Raw genomic sequence first — 18,650 nt, forward strand, 5'->3', positions numbered from 1 at the left:
GATTCTCATGTTAGGCAAACAAAACAATCTTGCAGAAGTACTCCCTGTGCAGATGGAATCCATGGAGAAGTGGAGTGTCAACATTTGCCTGTGCTCTGTGTGAGAACGATGGAGATTTAATTGGCTACACAAACATAGGGTCATCCTGGCCATCTTTCAACTAAACAGCTGTCGATCGGGATGAGAAAAAGGTCCTTTTTGCAAAGATTTCATACTCATAAAAAAAAAAAAAAAAAAAAAAAAAATCACAGATTGCTTGAAAAAACACTTGATGTGAATATGAAGAAATATAGAAATATAAAATGCAGTACATCCATACACATGAACCCCACAAGAGAAAGTAAAACATCACAAGGGCACACTGTACAATAGCACAAAGGGTTAAAGGCCACTTCCAGTTATAATCAACCAACCAGTCAGCACGTCAGTTACATTATGTACAACAGGTACCAGCCAAGAAAGGCATCAGTTAACTGCACTCCACAAACTGCCAATATACAATATACAGTATATATAAATATATATATATAAAAGGAGGGCAGAATATAAAGAGATAGAGTTTAGAGATATCAATCAACGCCACGTCATGCAACGCAGTCACAGTCCCACCACATGACGTCATCCAAAAGAAAATGACACCATGGGTTCAACTTACAGCTGTGGGAACTTGGCCCCATGACAGGTGTGGGGGGATGTGGCTATAGCGGAGAAAGGCCACCTCACACTGTGATTGGCCATGTCAGGTTGCCAGGTTGGTGGGGTGCAAAAGAAGGAAAGAAACAGTGGGATTGTCTTTTCCTTAAGTCACAATTCAAAGCACCCTTTGCATATTAGTTCCACACTCTCACTTATTCTGCCTGACAAATCAAATAAGGTTATTATGGTTATTACCATAAAAACTGGAAAAGGAAAAAAAAAAAAAAGAAGTTTGACAAGCGAAACAGAAATAACAGAACACATAATCTTCAACACAGCATAAAAAAGGCCTTTTCTTGTGCCTCACTAGTGGTGAAATATTCTCAGGCTGACAACATTTGCAGGTTAAAAGGTTGAATTGATGTTTTTATATTCACAAAGATAACCCTTAAGGCAGAAATGCATATTTCAGAAACTTGTCCTGTCTACAGTAATTGGATTTGCCTTGCATTGTTTGCTATGAGGGTGGCCGTACAGTGAGTGCTTCAGCTTTTTACTCTCTCCTTTTTTTTTGCATTAAGTTTATCTTTAAGACACAGAACGCAATTTCAGAATAGCAGGGCTCCTGAGACCAGCAGAGGAAAATGCTGTCTGATCATGTTTTTAATTCAACTTCAAAGTGAAATTCTAAGTATTACAGAGAAAAGTCAGTCTCTGAAGTTATCTATGCATTAAAGTTTTTTTTTTTTTCCCCTTTTTACCTAAGGAACACAAAAGCTCATCATTCACATTTCATCATCGTTGCAGTTGAATTTAGAGTTAAACGGAATTGAAAGAGTTACAGCTGAACCTGACTTTTGAGTCTTTCGCTCAAGAACTCAGTGTACTGTCTGCCACAATATTCAAGTCTTAAAAGTGTACTCTCATGTGCACCTTCTTCATATGAAATCTCTCCTGATTTTTACAGATCTGTAAACCTAGAGCTATGATACAGAACTGGCTTCAGAAGCCCCGGTAGGTTATTTCGTCTTTAATGATTTCATGGGATTGGTCTAGGTTTTGGTCTGTTGGTTCAACAACAGAAGTGGTGTAATAACGGAAGAAAAAACACAGAGATGGATTGAACCAGGCCAGAGACAAAGGAGCATGTGAAATAAACACACAACACAACACTGTACATACATACAACCTTCCTCATAAAGTGTGTTTTTTGTGGAAAATATCTGTACTTGGAGACATTGTGTGCACATTTCAATGGCTGTCTGTCATTCAGTGCTTTTGCAGGATATTTTCCATTTGTCTCTCATTGATGTACTAAATCAATATGATCCCTCCCCTCTTTTCAGGGTATCTGCTTTGAAAGCCCCCGTTCAATTAGCAGGACACATCTCTATTCAAATCCAAAGCAAGGCATAAAGACGCATCTATCATTTGTATTGCATACCGCCTTCTATTAACGCCAGCTTGTGGCTTTTAAAGAGTCAGATCTAAAACAAACAAATGGTTTTACCATGCTTTTGTTTATGGAGAAATATAATCTAGGCTTATGCTATTGTAATGAAAACTTGTCTAGCCAATTGGGTGAGAACAGCATGCAGCTACATTATTTTGCACTGGCAGCTGCACTTTGTAACAGATGTGAGATGATTCTTTGAATTAACTCTGACACTGTGAAATTAGTCTTCATTGAGGGATGGTGCTACTTTAAATAAAGCATGTTTTTATTATCTAGTAAAAAGTGGTACTTTTCTGGAGGTTTAAAAAGAGCCTCACTGATGCAGATAGACTCGAAATGTTTATTTACATTTATTTTTCCTGGTTTTGCTTTTTGGCTTATGGAGACTTCATAAATGCCAGTGTGACTCAAAAGATCACACCCATCTAATATGACTTCAGGACGTATTTCACCCTAAATCTATTAATAGTTCAGCAATAAAATAAAATTATTTTACAGTTTTTAGCAGTTGTCTCAGAGCCACTCAATTACACTGTGACCCATAAAGTTGGAATACAATATATATATATATATATATATATATATTTTTTTTTTTACATCTTCTCATGAAATGATTGAGGCAGTGGGATTTATTTGTGGTACAGAAAGTGTAATTGGGACTCAGTATGTCACCATTGCACTTGGTCAAGTAAAAAGAGATTACTGATGTGTATAAACGGGAATAAAAAGAGGAATGTGAATGAGGTTATCCCAACTGTATGGGCAACAGTGTATTTTGATGACATATTGATATTAAATCTATATTTGTCTTATCTACTTAATTATGTATCTATTTTTGTGAATGTTAACAATTAGCAATCAGAGCTATTTAACCATTTACAAAGAGGACATATCCTGAAGAATGCCACTACATGACATTTCTGCTTTTTGCACATGAGAGTATTTTCAATCAGGAGATAAAATCATGTAGAGATGGTAGATAATGCAGTTGTGAAGCATCACTTAACCTAGACAAACAGTGGTGGGAGAGAGGTTTGGTGCTGTTCTCCACCCTGCATATTTTTTTGTCTATTTATTTTTATGAGCACAAATTTTCTTTCAAACGTCCCACATTTACTCATCCTGCTCTTCAGTAGTCTTGTAAAAAGTTATTATACTATAAATCTGCACATTATTAGTGTGCACCATTTTCCTATGAGCCAAGGTTTAACTGAACAGGCTCCTGACTGCAGCTAAGCAGCTAAAAGAAATCTAATGCTTGGGGTATTTTAGAAATGAAACGGCCGCTAACTGCTCTTGTGAATTTGTTGCTTAACAACTCGTATCGATTCTCAAAAGCATACCTGGTAGACAGGTAATAATAATACGTTGCTAGGTATTGATGATGTCATCAATTTGCACTGGAGCATCCTGAATCCTGCACAAATTAGATTTGAAACCACATAAGAAACAAAACAATTTTGTGGATCAGGACCATCTGACAGAAATTTCAAAGGCCTGTGTTTGTGAAGATTGAACTATTGAAGCTCCACAACTGACGTTTTCACAGATAATATGTGACAAAAACATGTTGCTTAAATCCAAATAGTGACAGCAGATGAATGTCTATTTGATTGTGTATTTATGCATTTTATTGTTTAATAGTCTGTCTCTCTCGACCACTTAGTATTAAGTGCTTTAAGACTAATGTTAGGCTACTATTAGTGGGAGGTGTTTGGCCTAGGAAGTTGTGCAGCTGCTTTTTCACTAACTTTACTCCTCACTGAATTTGCAGCCCCCACTTCAAAAAGAAGCCAAGATGACTCAATATGACTTTTATTCATGCATTTATTCCTGAAAATTTAAGTTTGCATTCTTTAATAAAAGACTGAATCAGAAAACAAATAAAAAACCTCATGAAAATCTCACCTAATCTCATCTCTCACCTTAAAGGATAGTGAATATATTCATTTTTATTTTAAGATTTTAGGAACTTCTCTCAGACATTCACATCTACTGTAGGAACAACTGTACCAGTGCATTTACTCATTAATGAAATAATGAATTTTCTGATCAGGCATGGTATGGATTATGACATATGGGGCAGTGTGTATGGCATGGGCATCACTGTACCTGGATACGGACAGCAGATGAGTCAGTAAGGTCGGTTGGCGTCCTTTGGCCGCTTTAGCTGCACCTTCAGCCTCTTCATGCCTATCTGAAAGCCGTTCATGGCCTGGATAGCGGCTTGAGCACTGGACGGGTTATCAAAACTCACAAAGCCTGAGACAAGAACGCCGAGTGGGGGAGAGATAGAGACAGAGAGAAAAGAGAACAAATGCAGGAGGGGGGGAGGGAAGGAGGGAAGGAGGAAAAAGGTGGGAGATGGGAGTTTGGAAGGAGAGATAACAGAGGAAAGGGGAGGAATAGAAAGTGAGAGGGAAAGAGGGGCGTGATGAAAGAAATGAGAAGGAGAAAGAAGACCCTTTTTAACTCTCAACAATGACACAACAATAGGTCTTTGTTTTCTCTTTTCAGCAGATTAATTGAAAATCTCTGAATTAAAAAGATTACATAAAGCACCACAAAGGCTAATAACACAGAGTTTAACTTGAGCAGAGAAGGAAGAAAAAAACATGAAAAGGTATTCAAAGATAAAAGGGAGAATGAAGTCTCATGTTGTGTGAGGATTTTTAGAGGAAACTAATGCCTGTGAGTGTTTGAGACGTCGTGTGGCAGGGCTTTGTGGATGTGTGCACGAGTGTCTCCATGTACAATGTATCCGAGTTAAAAGTAAAGGGCATGGGGGTCGTGATGAGATGCTAGGAGCAAGGTGTAGGTGTAGGACGGAGGTGTCTGCTGCTCTGAGTTATCACCTGGGTGTCGAGGCGGAATTAGCCCACAGCTTTCAACACCGGGACTCCTTGCCTGCTCTTATCAGGCACCCCCGTGATTGACGGCCCGAATTTTCCGCCTGCCAGCTGATTTGATCACACCGCTATGGGTCCAATTTAATTTGGGGGGAGAGGGCAAGCTTTTGTCAGTTCGGGTGAGATAAGGCTGCTGCTTTTACAAACCCTTTAAACAAACTAAGCAGGGAAGGGCCTGTCAGCTGGCAGTGATCCCTCCTCAATCCGGCAAACACACACACACTCCCTCATACACTTCCTGGCTTTAATGAATCTTCATACCTCACATTTACATCCACGAGCCAAAAAGGTGATAGGATTCCGGGGTCAAAGTACAGGAAAAAAGGGCGAAGACTACGCTGCAAACATAAAACACCTCAATCCATGTGCATTAAAATGAGCCACTGGGCAGGAAAAATATCCCAACATGTTTCCAGTTAAGGCAAGTCTTACATATCTTTGATGGAGTACTGAGTGTGTGCGGCTGCTCCTGCAACTCAATACCCTGAACACTACTAGTGTTTGAGGTATGGCTCTCACTGCAGCCATCCATATCAACTGAATTTCTGTACACACTGTTTTGTTATGCATTTTTAATAATAACACACACAACGTTGCAAACATGATTAGGCAGGAACAGGAAAAGTACAAGTGAAGGAGGTTGAGCAGGTGAGGATACTGCAGTTTTACAAAGCCTCCTGTCATGAGAGTAAGAAGAATCACTGTATAGGGAGACTGTGCATAAATAGCACAAAGTAAAAACCATTTTGCACCAGTGCATTGACAGGTCCTGTACATTTCCCAATTCACAAATGTTTGAATTATTGTATTGGACATTACAAGACTCGCTAGTCCTTTTACTGAAAACATATGAATGCAGTATCTTAAGTGTGTTAAATTAGCTGTTTGCGGCGAGCCTGTGCAAATGAATGATAATCAGGACTGCTGAAATGAAAAAAGCAACAGGCACCCATTCCCGACTGTGTTATGAAGCAAAACAAATCAAACAGCAGAAGAAGAAAAAGAATGTATCCCATTAAACTGCATTTGCTTATTTTTATTTCCCTCCACATCTAAAAAGCAGAGATGTAGGGACTATTTTAGGTGTCTGTGTCATTCTGTCTCTCAGAAGACCTTTGAAATTCATTTTCAAGCTAAATCCACTTAATTCCACTTAACATGGTGAGCTTTGATCATTTTTAAAAGTCAATATTGAGTGACTAAATGCAGAGCATTAAGACAACTGTTGATATATCCAGTCTAGGGTTGAACAAAAACAGCATTTATCGTGCCTTATATAGTAATATACATGAATGTTGTAATTTTTTTGTGGATTAGCGGGTATTCAACAATGACAGAATAAACATCATGTATAACTACACCTTTTCAATGCATTGCTTTTCCTTGTGAACTTATTTTTCTTGCCTGTCTGATGTTAACTTCATGTCTATTTTATTATAGCTCAAATAAATACAGTGAACGAGACGGACTGTTATGCATCACTTAAGAGTATACTCCAAAGCCTACTCCTGATGTACATCCTTTATTAGAATATGCTTTAAGTGCATTTCCATTGACCTTTTCATCATGAAATGCAAAGGTTTCACTTCATTTCAAAAAGTGATGTGTGATTATTTTTCCTCTGTATGTGTGTATGTATATATATATATATATATATATATATATATATATATATATATATATATATATATATATATGTATATATATATGTGTGTGTGTGTATATATACATACACATACATACACACACACACACACTCAGCAGTTCACCTACGTGTAGAAATAAGGCAAGAATAATTTTCCTAGAAACTTTTTTTTTAATATATATGTATGAATATAATTAAACATTACAGTTAAGGTTGTATATAGTTTTGCATGTCATCATGTTGTCTGTGGTGCATATCATCCAGGCTAAATTCACACATTTCATAAGTGGAAGTGTTCCAACTTCTTGGAGGTCTAATAAGTTATCCTGTTTAATGCATTGCATCTTCTTGCCTAATTTGTTAACGTCTTATAAAAGAGCTGTGGGGTTTCTTCTGTAAAAAGGATGGAGAAATGAGGTGGAGAAAGAAAGAAAGAAAAAAAACAAAAGTATCATGGGTTAAATTACTGTTTTTCAGCCAAGATCTTAATTACTAGCCGTGGAAAATAAGCCGGTGAGACTGATGAGGTCGCTGCCCTGTTGTCCTTCTTCGTTGTTGACTGACAGATAGTGATAGCGAGAGGCATATGTTTAGAGAGGAGTGCACCGAGAGACCAGGGGAAAAAGGGAAAGAGAGAGACTGTCATGAGATGGACAGAGGAAAGAGAGGAAGAGAAAGCCTCATAGACATGCCATGTTGAAGAGAAGCTGAAAGAAAGCCAATGCTGGGAGTCTCTCTCTCTCTCTTTCTCTCTCTCTCCTTCTCTCTGCCCGTCTCCTGGGTGTTGCTGTCCAAGTGAATCAACAGCAAGGCCCACACCAGTCTATTATTATCTCTTTAAGCCCATGGATTCCACCTGCACCGCCTCCATCCTGATGAACTGGTTTGCTGTGTGGGAGGTGAGAGAAGAAGAGGGGAGGGGTGGCGGGATGCTGCTGGGTTGCCCGGTTGGAGGATTGGGAGGGGGTTTGGGAAAATGCTTCTCTCTTGGGTTGAGGAAACTGGGAATGGAAGACATACTGATTGAGTGGGGAACCGTAAAATAGAGAGGCTGATGAATAGATGCGTGCGGTAAATTCCAAGTGGAGAGACGTTTGGGTCAGTAGCTGGCGTAGAGGGTTTGGTACGGCGTTTGACTTTATGTGAATGGAGCATCCACCCTTCTCACACCTTTTAACTTCCCGCCGCTGATCACGACCACCTGGTTAGATATGCCTGTTTGATGGAACAGGGAGTGCAGTGTGTATGAATTGCACCTAGATCTCCCTCCTCGCCCCCCTGCTCAGTGGCATGTAACGCCACCTTTAAAATGTTAATTGCAACTTGATTAGGATAGACAGTGGCAATAAAAGCAAAAGCAGATTCTAATTGCAGGAAAGATGCAAGAAGCATGAGTAGATTGCCAAACATGGCCACTGATTAACTGTAATTTTTTTCTCCCTTCATTGTCAATTTTTAACTCACCAAAACATTTGCTCTGATTGGTTGCTCGGTCTACGAAGACTTTGGCCGAGATGACGTTGCCAAAAGGCAGGAACATTTGCATGAGTTCAGCATCTCCGAACTCCTGGGGCAGGTGATAAATAAACAGGTTGCAACCTTCTGGCCCTGGTGATGAAAGAAAGACAACAGGAGCAGTTATGTGTGATCGTAAACAAAGAGATGACCAGACAGAGCGTGGAGCTGTGAAACAGACCACTACACTGTGGGTGAAAAATATATTCAATCAACACAGTAATCCGAAGAGGGCAGGAGTGCAAAGTATTTATGCAACTTCTGGGACAAATATTACTCTTGGTAAACATAATTATTGAGGCATGTGTGCAGTATGTTACCCTGTCTTGTTTTTTTTTTTTTTTTTTTAATATTGTTTGGTCAGATCCTTCCCAGATTCTAATTTTAAGCTTTAATTACTACATATGAATATGCTGTCGGTTTATAAAGTGTGCTGTGACTCAAGTGTGCAAATAAAAACAACTACAGAGTGGCAGCGATAGGAGAAATACAACAAGCAAACACAGGCAGGGAGAAGACGAAACGACACAGTGAGGTTAATTGAAAGGGAAAGATTTGGACGGTTATTTTAAGAAAGGGAAAGACTGAGACACAGAGAACAAGAGATGGAAGGAGGAGGCAAAGCACGCATTAAGACATAAGCCAAGTTTTTGCCCCAATTACTGTGTGACAGTGGGACTGTCTTCCAATCTCTTTCCATCCTTCCACACTCATCCACCCAGCTGCCACATATTGTACCGGCCAATCTGGATAAAGGGACGAATGCACTGGAGAGAGAGAGGAGAGAAAGCAAACCATGGACACCACACACACACACACACACACACACACACACACACACACACACACACACACACACACACACACACACACACAGAGGGAAAGAGATGTGATGGACTCAGGGACAGTATGCTTGCAGCTGGCTGCCTGGCTAGCATTCTCTCCTGTCTCATTGCTCTGGGTGATAGCATGACGAGATGAGACTGGGGCTGGTGAGAAGGCTGATAAGAGGGCCGCAGCGGTGGCTTGGCTGTAGCGCTGCTATGCCTCGGTGAGATGGAGGACACACAAACACACACACACACACACACACATTGCTGACAGAGTTTTTTAAGCTGAATCTCAGTTCTGACTGTTTAGGTTGGAAATGTGCAGTTAGAGGTAAAGACATGTCAGTAGCTGATATGTAGGGGTATGCTGTTGACGTTTGCCCTGGTGAGAACACCATCTTTAAATGCAAGGCAGGTCATTGAGACGAGTGGGAGTATATAAAGTCGAACATCATATAGGGTGGTTGCACTCCTGCCCCACACAGGCACATAGGATAGGGAGTCAAAAAGGGTGTTACCTCATACAGTAAACCTGAAAAATAAATCAGTTACGTAAATGAATAATAATACAATCATTTTTGTGATGTTATGGTTGTGTACAATTTGTTACTGGGTCAGTCCATGCCAAATTACTGTAGACCTCCCAAGTTGCCATGTGTGATTTACTTCATACTTTCAGAAAATAATGTTATCAGGCTGAGTAAATATCACACAAAATGCCAAAATGCTTGTATATATTTTACTTTTTGATATACTGGGACTTTGAAAATGGGGTGTTGACACTGATTTAAATATAAAAGCAAGTTGAACAGAAAAAGATGCAAAGATCAACATGTCATTACTTCATGACAGATGCATGTAATTTTCAGGAGTTGTTGTATGGTACAAGATGTCTTCAACTTCTGGAAAAGAACATCCTAGTTACCTATATACCATGTTATAACTTGCTGAAAGCTACAAAGAAATTGTGCTTCTGAATAATTTGTCCACATTGAAGCACCTCAGGTCTTTCAAACTTTGCATTAACACATGCACAAAATATAAAGCTGGTATCTGTAACCAAACAATCTTTAATATGGTAGAAATGATTTCATTGTAAATAGATCTGTTTTGCACTTGTCCTAATGATTATTGTTCTATATACATAAACTGGCAGACAGTATAAACCTCCATCTGATGTTGAAAATATGTGGTTGAATGTGTCTAACCAAACTATGTTTTTAAGGAGGCAAATCAGAGATGTTCAGTCAAGAGCATTTTCTGAAATTTGGTTATTTGAATTGGATTTATCTTACAGGGGAAAAAAATCACAGTATTGCTCTGTTATGGATTTAGCAGTCAAAGCTGTAAAATAATCTTAACACCATGTACTCTTATTGATATGAAATTTGTAGCTGTTCCCTTTGAGATGCTCTCACTTGAAGTAAAAATGACAGAAAAAAAAATTACAGTGAAGATTTTTGTGGTTAAAATTGCTATGTTTATAGATTCAGAAGACTTTTTTGTTGATACACATTACCACAAACACACTAAAGTAATCTGCCATTGAATTTGTAGGGTTTCAGTTTGAGGCTGAAGCTCAGGCTTTGCTGTGTTTGTATATTCAGGTTTAGGTGTCTTTTGTTAAATGGCAGACTGCTGCAGACTATTGCAACGGACTGAGACAGGCTGGGAGAACAGCCAAAACCCAGAGGAGGCCAGAACTCAGACAGGCCACTGGCTCAACCAAAATTAGCTTGTGTGTGTGAGCGTGTTTGCTTTGTGAGTTTTGTGTGTGCTCGCTGTGTTTTTGAATATGTGTTACTATGACTTCTATAATTCTTGCTAATGAGTCCAAGTAATGTTCCAAGGTAATAGTAAAAGATAATGTCCTTGAGAACTGTTTGTTTGTGTGCGGGGGTAAAAAATCTGCCTGCATATAAAAAAATTAACTGCTGACATGATAATAATAAGTTTGTGTGTTTCTACGCTTTCATACAGTTCAGCTCTGTGACCCTGGCATGCACTCACACTACTGTAATAATGCAAACATAAACTAACTCTTCCTCCAGGCAATGTTGGAAACACTCAATTTAAGTTCTTATATTGAATATTCATGCCACTCTAAGCCGTCTCATACAATCATATAGATGAATAATTGAGACTGACGAATTCTGTCAAAAAGAGTGATTTACCATCACAGTATATCCTATGCTTTATTACATCTGATGCTGTGGCATAAGAACGAACACTACACTAGGAATGGTAATAAATGATTATGCATGCAGCTAATTAATCTGATGAATATTTATAACCACTTAAACACATTGTAATGGACTGATTAAGCAGTCCAACGCTGCGAGTTTGAATTAGTGCAGTTTTTGAATAATGACAGAGTAACTTTCCATCTCACTGCTAATGTTCTTCTCTTTAAATGGGGAGCCTTTTTCTCACATTTTCCCCAGCCAGCTTTTTCCCGCTAATTCAAAGCAGTGCAGCTACATTAGAATGGAACATGGCAATTATCACCTTTTATCTTGGGTGGGCGCGCTTGCTCGCTCTTACCTTCCCTCTGTTGCTGGGGAATGATGGTTGGTTGCTGGGGGAACGCTTGGCTGATTGGCGCATAGGCGGCAGGGTAGGCTGCTGTTGCAAAGGGAGAACCAGAGTGGAATTTTTCGCATCTCCATTTTCATATTTGACACAACAAAACTCAAATCATTATTCCATTGTTCATTTGCATCCTCTAGACATTGCATAAATAAATTGCATTACGACTTGGAGCCTGGTCTCATTTGGCTGGTGGATCACTACACAAAGAGCATGGCAAAAGGGAAGCAGAGTGTTGTTCAACTAAGCAGACACACAAAGAAAGAGAAACAGACTTACACCATGTTAATGAGAGCTGATGTCAGGCAGAAAGCAGTGGTTATGAAAAGTCTATGTCATCTCGCATGTAGGAGTCTATGGCAGGTTCAGATCCCCAGCTCTTAGTGTACTTTCGGAATTAAGATTTTTGTGTGGGTGTATAATCAAGTCAACTGAAATCCTTTTGCTATCCAAATGTAAAGTAGCCTAATCCGGGAGAAAATTGGCTGGTCTTCCAGCTATCTCTACCTGTCATAGTGTCTACTGATGTGACAAACAGAGAGAGAGAAGGGAGAGGGGAAAGGGACAGATGGAGGAAGTGAGAGAGTAGAGTAGGCAGGAGAGACGGATCACCTGCGTAGTGTTGGACGCCAGCATAAGCCTGTTGGAGAGGGTCGGTCACCGTTGGACTCTGTGCTGCAGAGAGACGAAAAGAGAGACAGAAAGGGGGGTGACAAAGAGGAAAACGATAGCCAAAGCGACAGAGAGAAAAAGGAGAATGGTCAAGACACACGCAGAGACAAAGAGAGAGAAAATGTTAAAGAGCAAAATAGAAATTGGCTAAGCTGTACAGAGCCATCGGGGGGTAAGATCACACAGGGAGTGGGAGAAATTTGGGTTGTCATTTCTCTCAGTTCTTCAAAATGCCTGTTCGCCCCAGATGTTTGCATCAAATATTAACAACATGCCAAACAAACCACTTTGTAGTTCATTACAATTGCAGCTGCCTTTGAATAATGCAGAAACAGGGAGTGTGTATCTGTCAGTTCTTCAGGAATCAGTTCCAGACAACATTAAGAAGCTGAGGACGGGTTGAGACACATCAAATTAACTATAATGGACTGATGGATGAACTGATGGATTCATCATGATACTGAGGCTGACTGCTCAGAAATCTGCCAAAGACACTGTTGATTGACCCTCAAGTATAAAACGCTTCAGTTCAGATCTGAAATAGATGTCAGGAGAGTGATAAGTAAAACGGAGTTGTGTCAACTTTTAAGCGCTACCATATGATAAATGATAATTTTTTTCACTACTGATACATTATACTCTCATTGTGGCAGTTAGATGCTGTTCTTGGACAGTTCAACACTAGAATAGTTGAATATTCATAAATTACTGTCAGGACAAGCGACTCAGTAAGACGTGTCAAGGTCAGAGGATTAGTCTCATGACACAAGATGTTACAAACACATCACACGTTTCTGTTGTTTTAATCTTGATTAGCTCACCTGGGTAAGGATGAATACCATTGGTGTAGATGGGCTCAGAGGTGGGCTGCCCGTTGCTTTGAGGCGGAAGGGCGCTGAATCCGTTGACCCCAATAGGGGTGGCTATGCTGGGGACGGCTGTGGCACTGATGCCTGGGGGTGTGCTGGTGCCTTCAAATAGATAGAGTCATTATTAAAACTGCAGGGGGGACATCACATGCCATGCACTCAAAAATAGAGATACTAAGATGTATATTTGTGTTTTTTGAAGACCATTTCACCCAAATTGCTGTAATAAGATGTAATGGGTGCAGATTTTGGCTTGCTGTGAAAGGATAAAGTCATTGTGGTACAAGTTTATACAATTTTATCCTCAACAAAAAGCAAAGTAGCTAAAATCACACTGATAAAAGTGTGAAGGCGGTACTGGGGCGAAAAATATAGCATACTTATCAGAATAAAACATGACTGTAAGTCTACAAAACAGTGGTATGTATAATCTTAATGTAATTTGTGATGGAATGATTGCTCCATTCTGTAATAGGCAGGACATGTTTTATGTTAATAGCGGATATATAAAGTCAAGAACTTTATGACAGGAGAGCAGATTTGCATTCTGATTCAAACATGTTTTTAGGTGCATTCAATGAAAATGCATTGGTTTAGGGCAGAAAAAGTGTGTGGTTTGGTTTAAAATATTGATAAATATACCATAAATTATTTGTACTCTTGGCAGGCCAAGAGCTGCAAGTGCCAAACCAGTTGATTAATGCCATAGTTTCTGAAAAACACTCTTATTCCAGCCTCATTCTAGTCCCTCAAAATCGAGAAGTGCCATGAGTGGTTAAACCATTATAATGCAGATATAGCCAGTATCTAGAAATGCTGATATGAGTTGTATATTCAGTACAGAATTGTTTATATTATACATATCAGTGGTGTGCAGAAAAGTAGAATTGAAACTTTATTGTAGTAAATGAGTTGTTAAAAAGCCATCACATATTATTTTCTTCTTCATTATACTTTTGTGTAAAAGTTCTAAGTATATAGTATATAAAGGTACATAATGACTCATGCCAAACTGTACCATAATGCATATTGGATACTACACTGCATTGCCTCTTTTTCTAACATCAGCCATTTCTCCTTGTGGTGATATTCCAACTCTGTCACCTTGTCACTGCCCTTTTGTGCAGATGGATTTTTATTATTTTTCTAATCCAGGTGAAGGGCATTTAAGTCATGTAGGATTATGTTTGATAGGAATTACCTGGTATATGTAGGCCTTGTGGATTACAAATGCCAGGAACAGCATCGGGACACTTTATTTAATACATTTGCAATGACCCTGCCTTCAGGCGGCCTGCCTACTTAGTGTCGAGCCATCAAAGCTCCTCATGACAAGGGCCAAAAAGATAGTTCAGACTGAGGTCCAGGATTATCTCACACAAATCTTTGCTCTTATATTGTATAAGCCAAGGACTCTGCATCCAAAGTCATTGGATTGGCTCTGTTCCCAGAAAACACACACTGTCACAGAGACACAGAGGGAGAGAGCGACAGACAGAGAAAGAGTGAGAGATAATGAGAGAGAGAAGGAGAGCGAGACTATAATGTGGCTGCCAATGAGTGTCAAGGAATGCTGTACATCTTCTCCCATCATGCCTCACTCAATGCAAGGCTCAGCTGCCTTTAATTCAACACCTAACAATGTCTGCTTCAGCCCAAATGGAGCCTAAATCTTAAAAGATGTAACAAGGGCACAAGCAAAAAAAGCTTTGAATGAATATATTACTATGGCTTCTATAATTCTCGCTAATGATGAAAATGTTCCAGGGCAGTAGTGAGAAATGGAGGGAGAAGTCTTGCATGTGTGTGTGTTTGCACGTGCCTCTGCTTCTGTACTCGTGCCAGTTAGTGTGTGCGTGCCCATTAGTGTATACCTGAGGACGGTGTCATGGGAGTAGCTACCAGGCCGTTGACATTGAAAGCTGCCATTTGCTGCATTTGCGCCGCAGCGATGGCTGCCATGGGGTTCAGGTAGGACCCTTGTGTTGCTGCCATCAGGGCTGCTTGCTGTTGCATCATCTGCTGTAGGATTAAAGAGCAGTGGGAAGAGAGGCGATTGGTGGGAGGGATGGAGGGAAGGACAGAAAAGAAAAGGAGGGTGAAATAGCCGCAGGACCAGAGCATGTTAACTCTCACATCTCTGTTTGTTTGGCCTATGCCTTGTTCTTGAACAGAGTGGTCTGTGTTGCCCTGCAGCGTTGCTCCCCAGCTCGTCTAGCACTGCTCTGGTCTAGAGCTCATTATACTACTTCAAGACAAAGGCTATGTGCTGAGATGAGTTTTAGATGCTGGAGACTATGTATATGTACCAGAAAGTTATATATGTGTAATAGAAAAAGAAGGCTATGGTGGCAGAGTTAGTGTGCATCAGTGGGCGATTCTCACCTGTCAGGGTGAGTTGTTAGATACTGTGCGAGTGCAAAATCTCACAGACTCCTAATTCAGGCTGTGACTTTCATGTGTGAATATGAAATGGGGGTGGGGTGAGCTTGTGGGGAAAGGGGTAGAGATGATGCCAGTATGGTTTCTCGGTGATGATGTGCACCACTGTTTGAGTTATAAGAAATAAGAAATAAGGTATGTGTAAGTATATAAAATATTACAGTAGAAAAAGTGGGCTCACAGTTTAAGTTTGCAATGTAAGTCAGAAACGTACCAGTGGAAAGAAAATGAACTAGATGATACTGGCTATTTAAAAGGAAAACAGTGTGATGCTGAGCATGTATGATAAAAACCTACCCTGAATAATTCAATGGACACAAAAACACAGTAGAAAACAGTGCAGCATTTTCTGTAAAGCCTCTGTAAATTGAGACTGTAACAGCCATTTAATGGTGTAAATTACTTAAGGAGCAGTTCGCAGGGGGTGTCACATACCTAGTGGGAGAGATAGGCAGTTCAGACCTCATATCACAACAGTTTTTCTTTTCTTTTTTAAAGCTCACCGTCTCCTCCCCCGCCGGGCTGAGACTTACAGCATGAGAGTAGGCGCCATAGGCCCCAAACTGGATGGTCATGGGACTGAAGATGCCGAGCTGGCCTGCCATCTGGTGCATCCTGCGCAGGGTCCTCTCCTTATCAGTGTCTGCAAACTTGACTACCAAACTCGATGAGGCTCCCTGGAACAACACATAAATGTGCAAGGTTTGTGAAATGTGCCACTAAACGTTCTTTTAGAATGAAAATCAAAAAATCAAAACTCTTTAAAACCAATTTGTAACAATCTATTGGCAAGCTTTTCCCTTGTATATTTTGGAAGAAGAAAATGGCAAGTAAATGTAAGACAAGAAAACAAACAAAAAGAAAAGAATTGAAACTTACAAAAAGTTGTGAGCTCATTGAATTTTAACAAAATGGAACAATTAGTTAAACTAACTTTTGCAATCACTTCTTCCAATCAGCAGTGTTTGATAGTTTGCACCTGCCAGTTCAGCTGGCTAGCTAATGTGCTTGTGTTTAGCAGACAAACTGTCATACATCCTGAGACTGAATAATTATTTACTGAAAAAACTAAAGTAATAAGGCAGGAAACATAGAAGCTAGTAACAGACAGAAGGCCAAAGCCAGAAAACAAAATTACTGCTAATATCGGAATAAAAAGTAATTGTAAGGTCAGTAATTGACACTGTTCAGCATGCTTCAGTGTTTATTTATTATTTAATGTGCGCTTTAACCTAAGGAGCAAAAAAACAAACAAACAATGATCTCAAATGTTATCAAGTCACACTATAAATATAGGATATAAAATATGAAGTTGTGAAGTTCATTGCATGTTGTACTGTAGCTTAAAACGTGGGCCTATATACTAGTATTAATGCCTGTAACACGAAAAGGAAAGGAGCAGTGTACATATTAGTCTTGTTTTTTTCATGTGATGTCGAGTGTATACAATGCTCCAGCCTAATTTCCAAGCCTCTCATGACTGCAGTCAGTTAGCTGTCAGCATTAAATGAACTAGAGCAGTCAGTGATATTTGCTTTTGTGAACTTTCCAACTTCACTGTATACACTGGGAGTGAACTGTGATCCTAACCAGATCCCAGGAGTCCCAGTCCCCCACTGGTGAAGCTCCACTGAATACAGTACCGCGTAATTAGGTCTGACAAAAGCCTTCGGCATGTGGAGGGCGAAGTATTGACTAATGGCTCTGCCTTATGGCAGATATAGTTCTGTATTGATGTCCGTGCTCCTGAGTTTGCATCCAATTAAATCATTTGAGAGACAAAGACCAGAGTCAGTTCCTCATGTGACATCCAGGCAGGGAGAGTGTCTGTGTGTGAGTGAGAGACAGAAAGATAGATACAGAGAGAGAGGATAAGGAGGCTGCCAGGCAGAGAAAGCAGCCACAGACACTGTCAAGAGGACCAGGCTCCTATTTAATTACAGGCAGTGCATGCTGGGAAAGAGCACGGAGCACCACCAGGACAGAAGGACACGGGCAGCCAAGGGGCAGTCAGGATATGATTAGTAAGATCATAAAAGCAAAGACAGGGGCAGAAAAGGACTCCATAATCACAACTTGGATTCATCTTTCACAAAATGTCTCATCCTGACAGGGTCAGGACAAATTTAGGCTTTGATTTAGATTTCCATTTTTTCTTTGAGCGTAGAAATCCAAAATGTGAGGGAACTGCAGGGGACAGTCCAATGTGTGTTTTGGCCAGATTGTGTATGTGCCTGTGTACAAAAACTCAAATTGCTATCCAAACAGAAAATCATAAAAACAAACAAACTTATGCCCTGTGAAGCTAAATATTGCAACTGCACTGTAAGAGAATGTGGATTCAGCCACTAAACAAACACAGACTCTGTTTTGTGTTGTGCAGCCTTGTTTCATGCTATTTTACAGTAATTCATACAAAAATTGTGTCCTACTTCTGTAAGCGCTTCATGAAATTTTAAACAGGAACAGCTAAGCAATAGTGCCATTGAGAGGGCAGTTTGCCAGGGTGGGCTTATATTTTGTGGTGAGCTATGGCTGCTGCAACAATTCTTACATAACAGCCTTTCATATTTTTATTCATACTAAATCGCTGACTTTTATTTTATTTTTTATTTTTCATCTTATCCTCAAGCCAGTCCCCCCTATATCATGACCCTTGTATCAACATGTGTTTTTTATGGCCTTTTTATTTATTTTCAGTGTAAATACAGGCAAATAAGACTGTACTATAATATGTCTTTGTTCTGACATTTTTATAGTGGGCTGTTGGACAAGCCGATGTAAAAACTGTTTTATAAACACTTTATTAACACAAGCAATGTGCTGGTCCTAGATAACCATGAAAAAGAGGCTGGTGAATGAAAGAATGCAACAGAATGGACCCTTGGGACAGTATGTCTCAGATGGGATCCTATCAGAGCCAGCCAGCACCCCACCTCAGGCCAGAGGAGACCCATCTGGTACTTCTCTCTCGATGCCATTTCAATTAGTTAAATCAATACTCCGTCGTGGCGGTGTTAACGGCACAGTTTTTTGTTCCCTCTCTAATTTCATTTCATTCCACTTCCTGACCTTTTTTAGTTCTTT

At 39.9% G+C, this 18,650-nt stretch overlaps 1 protein-coding gene across 7 annotated transcripts in view; it reads right to left on the reverse strand.

Annotated features, from left to right (window-relative positions):
- The window catches only part of celf6 (CUGBP Elav-like family member 6), a 140,547-nt gene that overhangs the window by 9,773 nt on the left and 112,124 nt on the right, over positions 1-18,650 (reverse strand). For 3 of the 7 annotated variants that reach the window (XR_003934251.1, XR_003934247.1, XR_003934254.1), the window contains 8 exons: positions 16,067-16,240; positions 14,996-15,143; positions 13,074-13,223; positions 12,193-12,255; positions 11,536-11,616; positions 8,111-8,254; positions 4,205-4,354; positions 656-724 (listed from right to left, as the gene is read on the reverse strand). Coding sequence is in view for 1 of the 7 variants with exons in the window: in XM_030123845.1 (XP_029979705.1) it covers positions 4,227-4,354; positions 8,111-8,254; positions 11,536-11,616; positions 12,193-12,255; positions 13,074-13,223; positions 14,996-15,143; positions 16,067-16,240 (888 nt within the window). In the remaining 6 variants the exon portion in view is untranslated. The remainder of the gene's footprint in view (positions 1-655; positions 725-4,204; positions 4,355-8,110; positions 8,255-11,535; positions 11,617-12,192; positions 12,256-13,073; positions 13,224-14,995; positions 15,144-16,066; positions 16,241-18,650) is intronic. The other 4 variants (XR_003934249.1, XR_003934250.1, XR_003934252.1 and 1 more) reach the window with 4 other exon arrangements.

Source organism: Sphaeramia orbicularis, chromosome 3, assembly GCF_902148855.1.
Source record: "Sphaeramia orbicularis chromosome 3, fSphaOr1.1, whole genome shotgun sequence".
Classification (NCBI taxonomy): Eukaryota; Metazoa; Chordata; class Actinopteri; order Kurtiformes; family Apogonidae; genus Sphaeramia; species Sphaeramia orbicularis.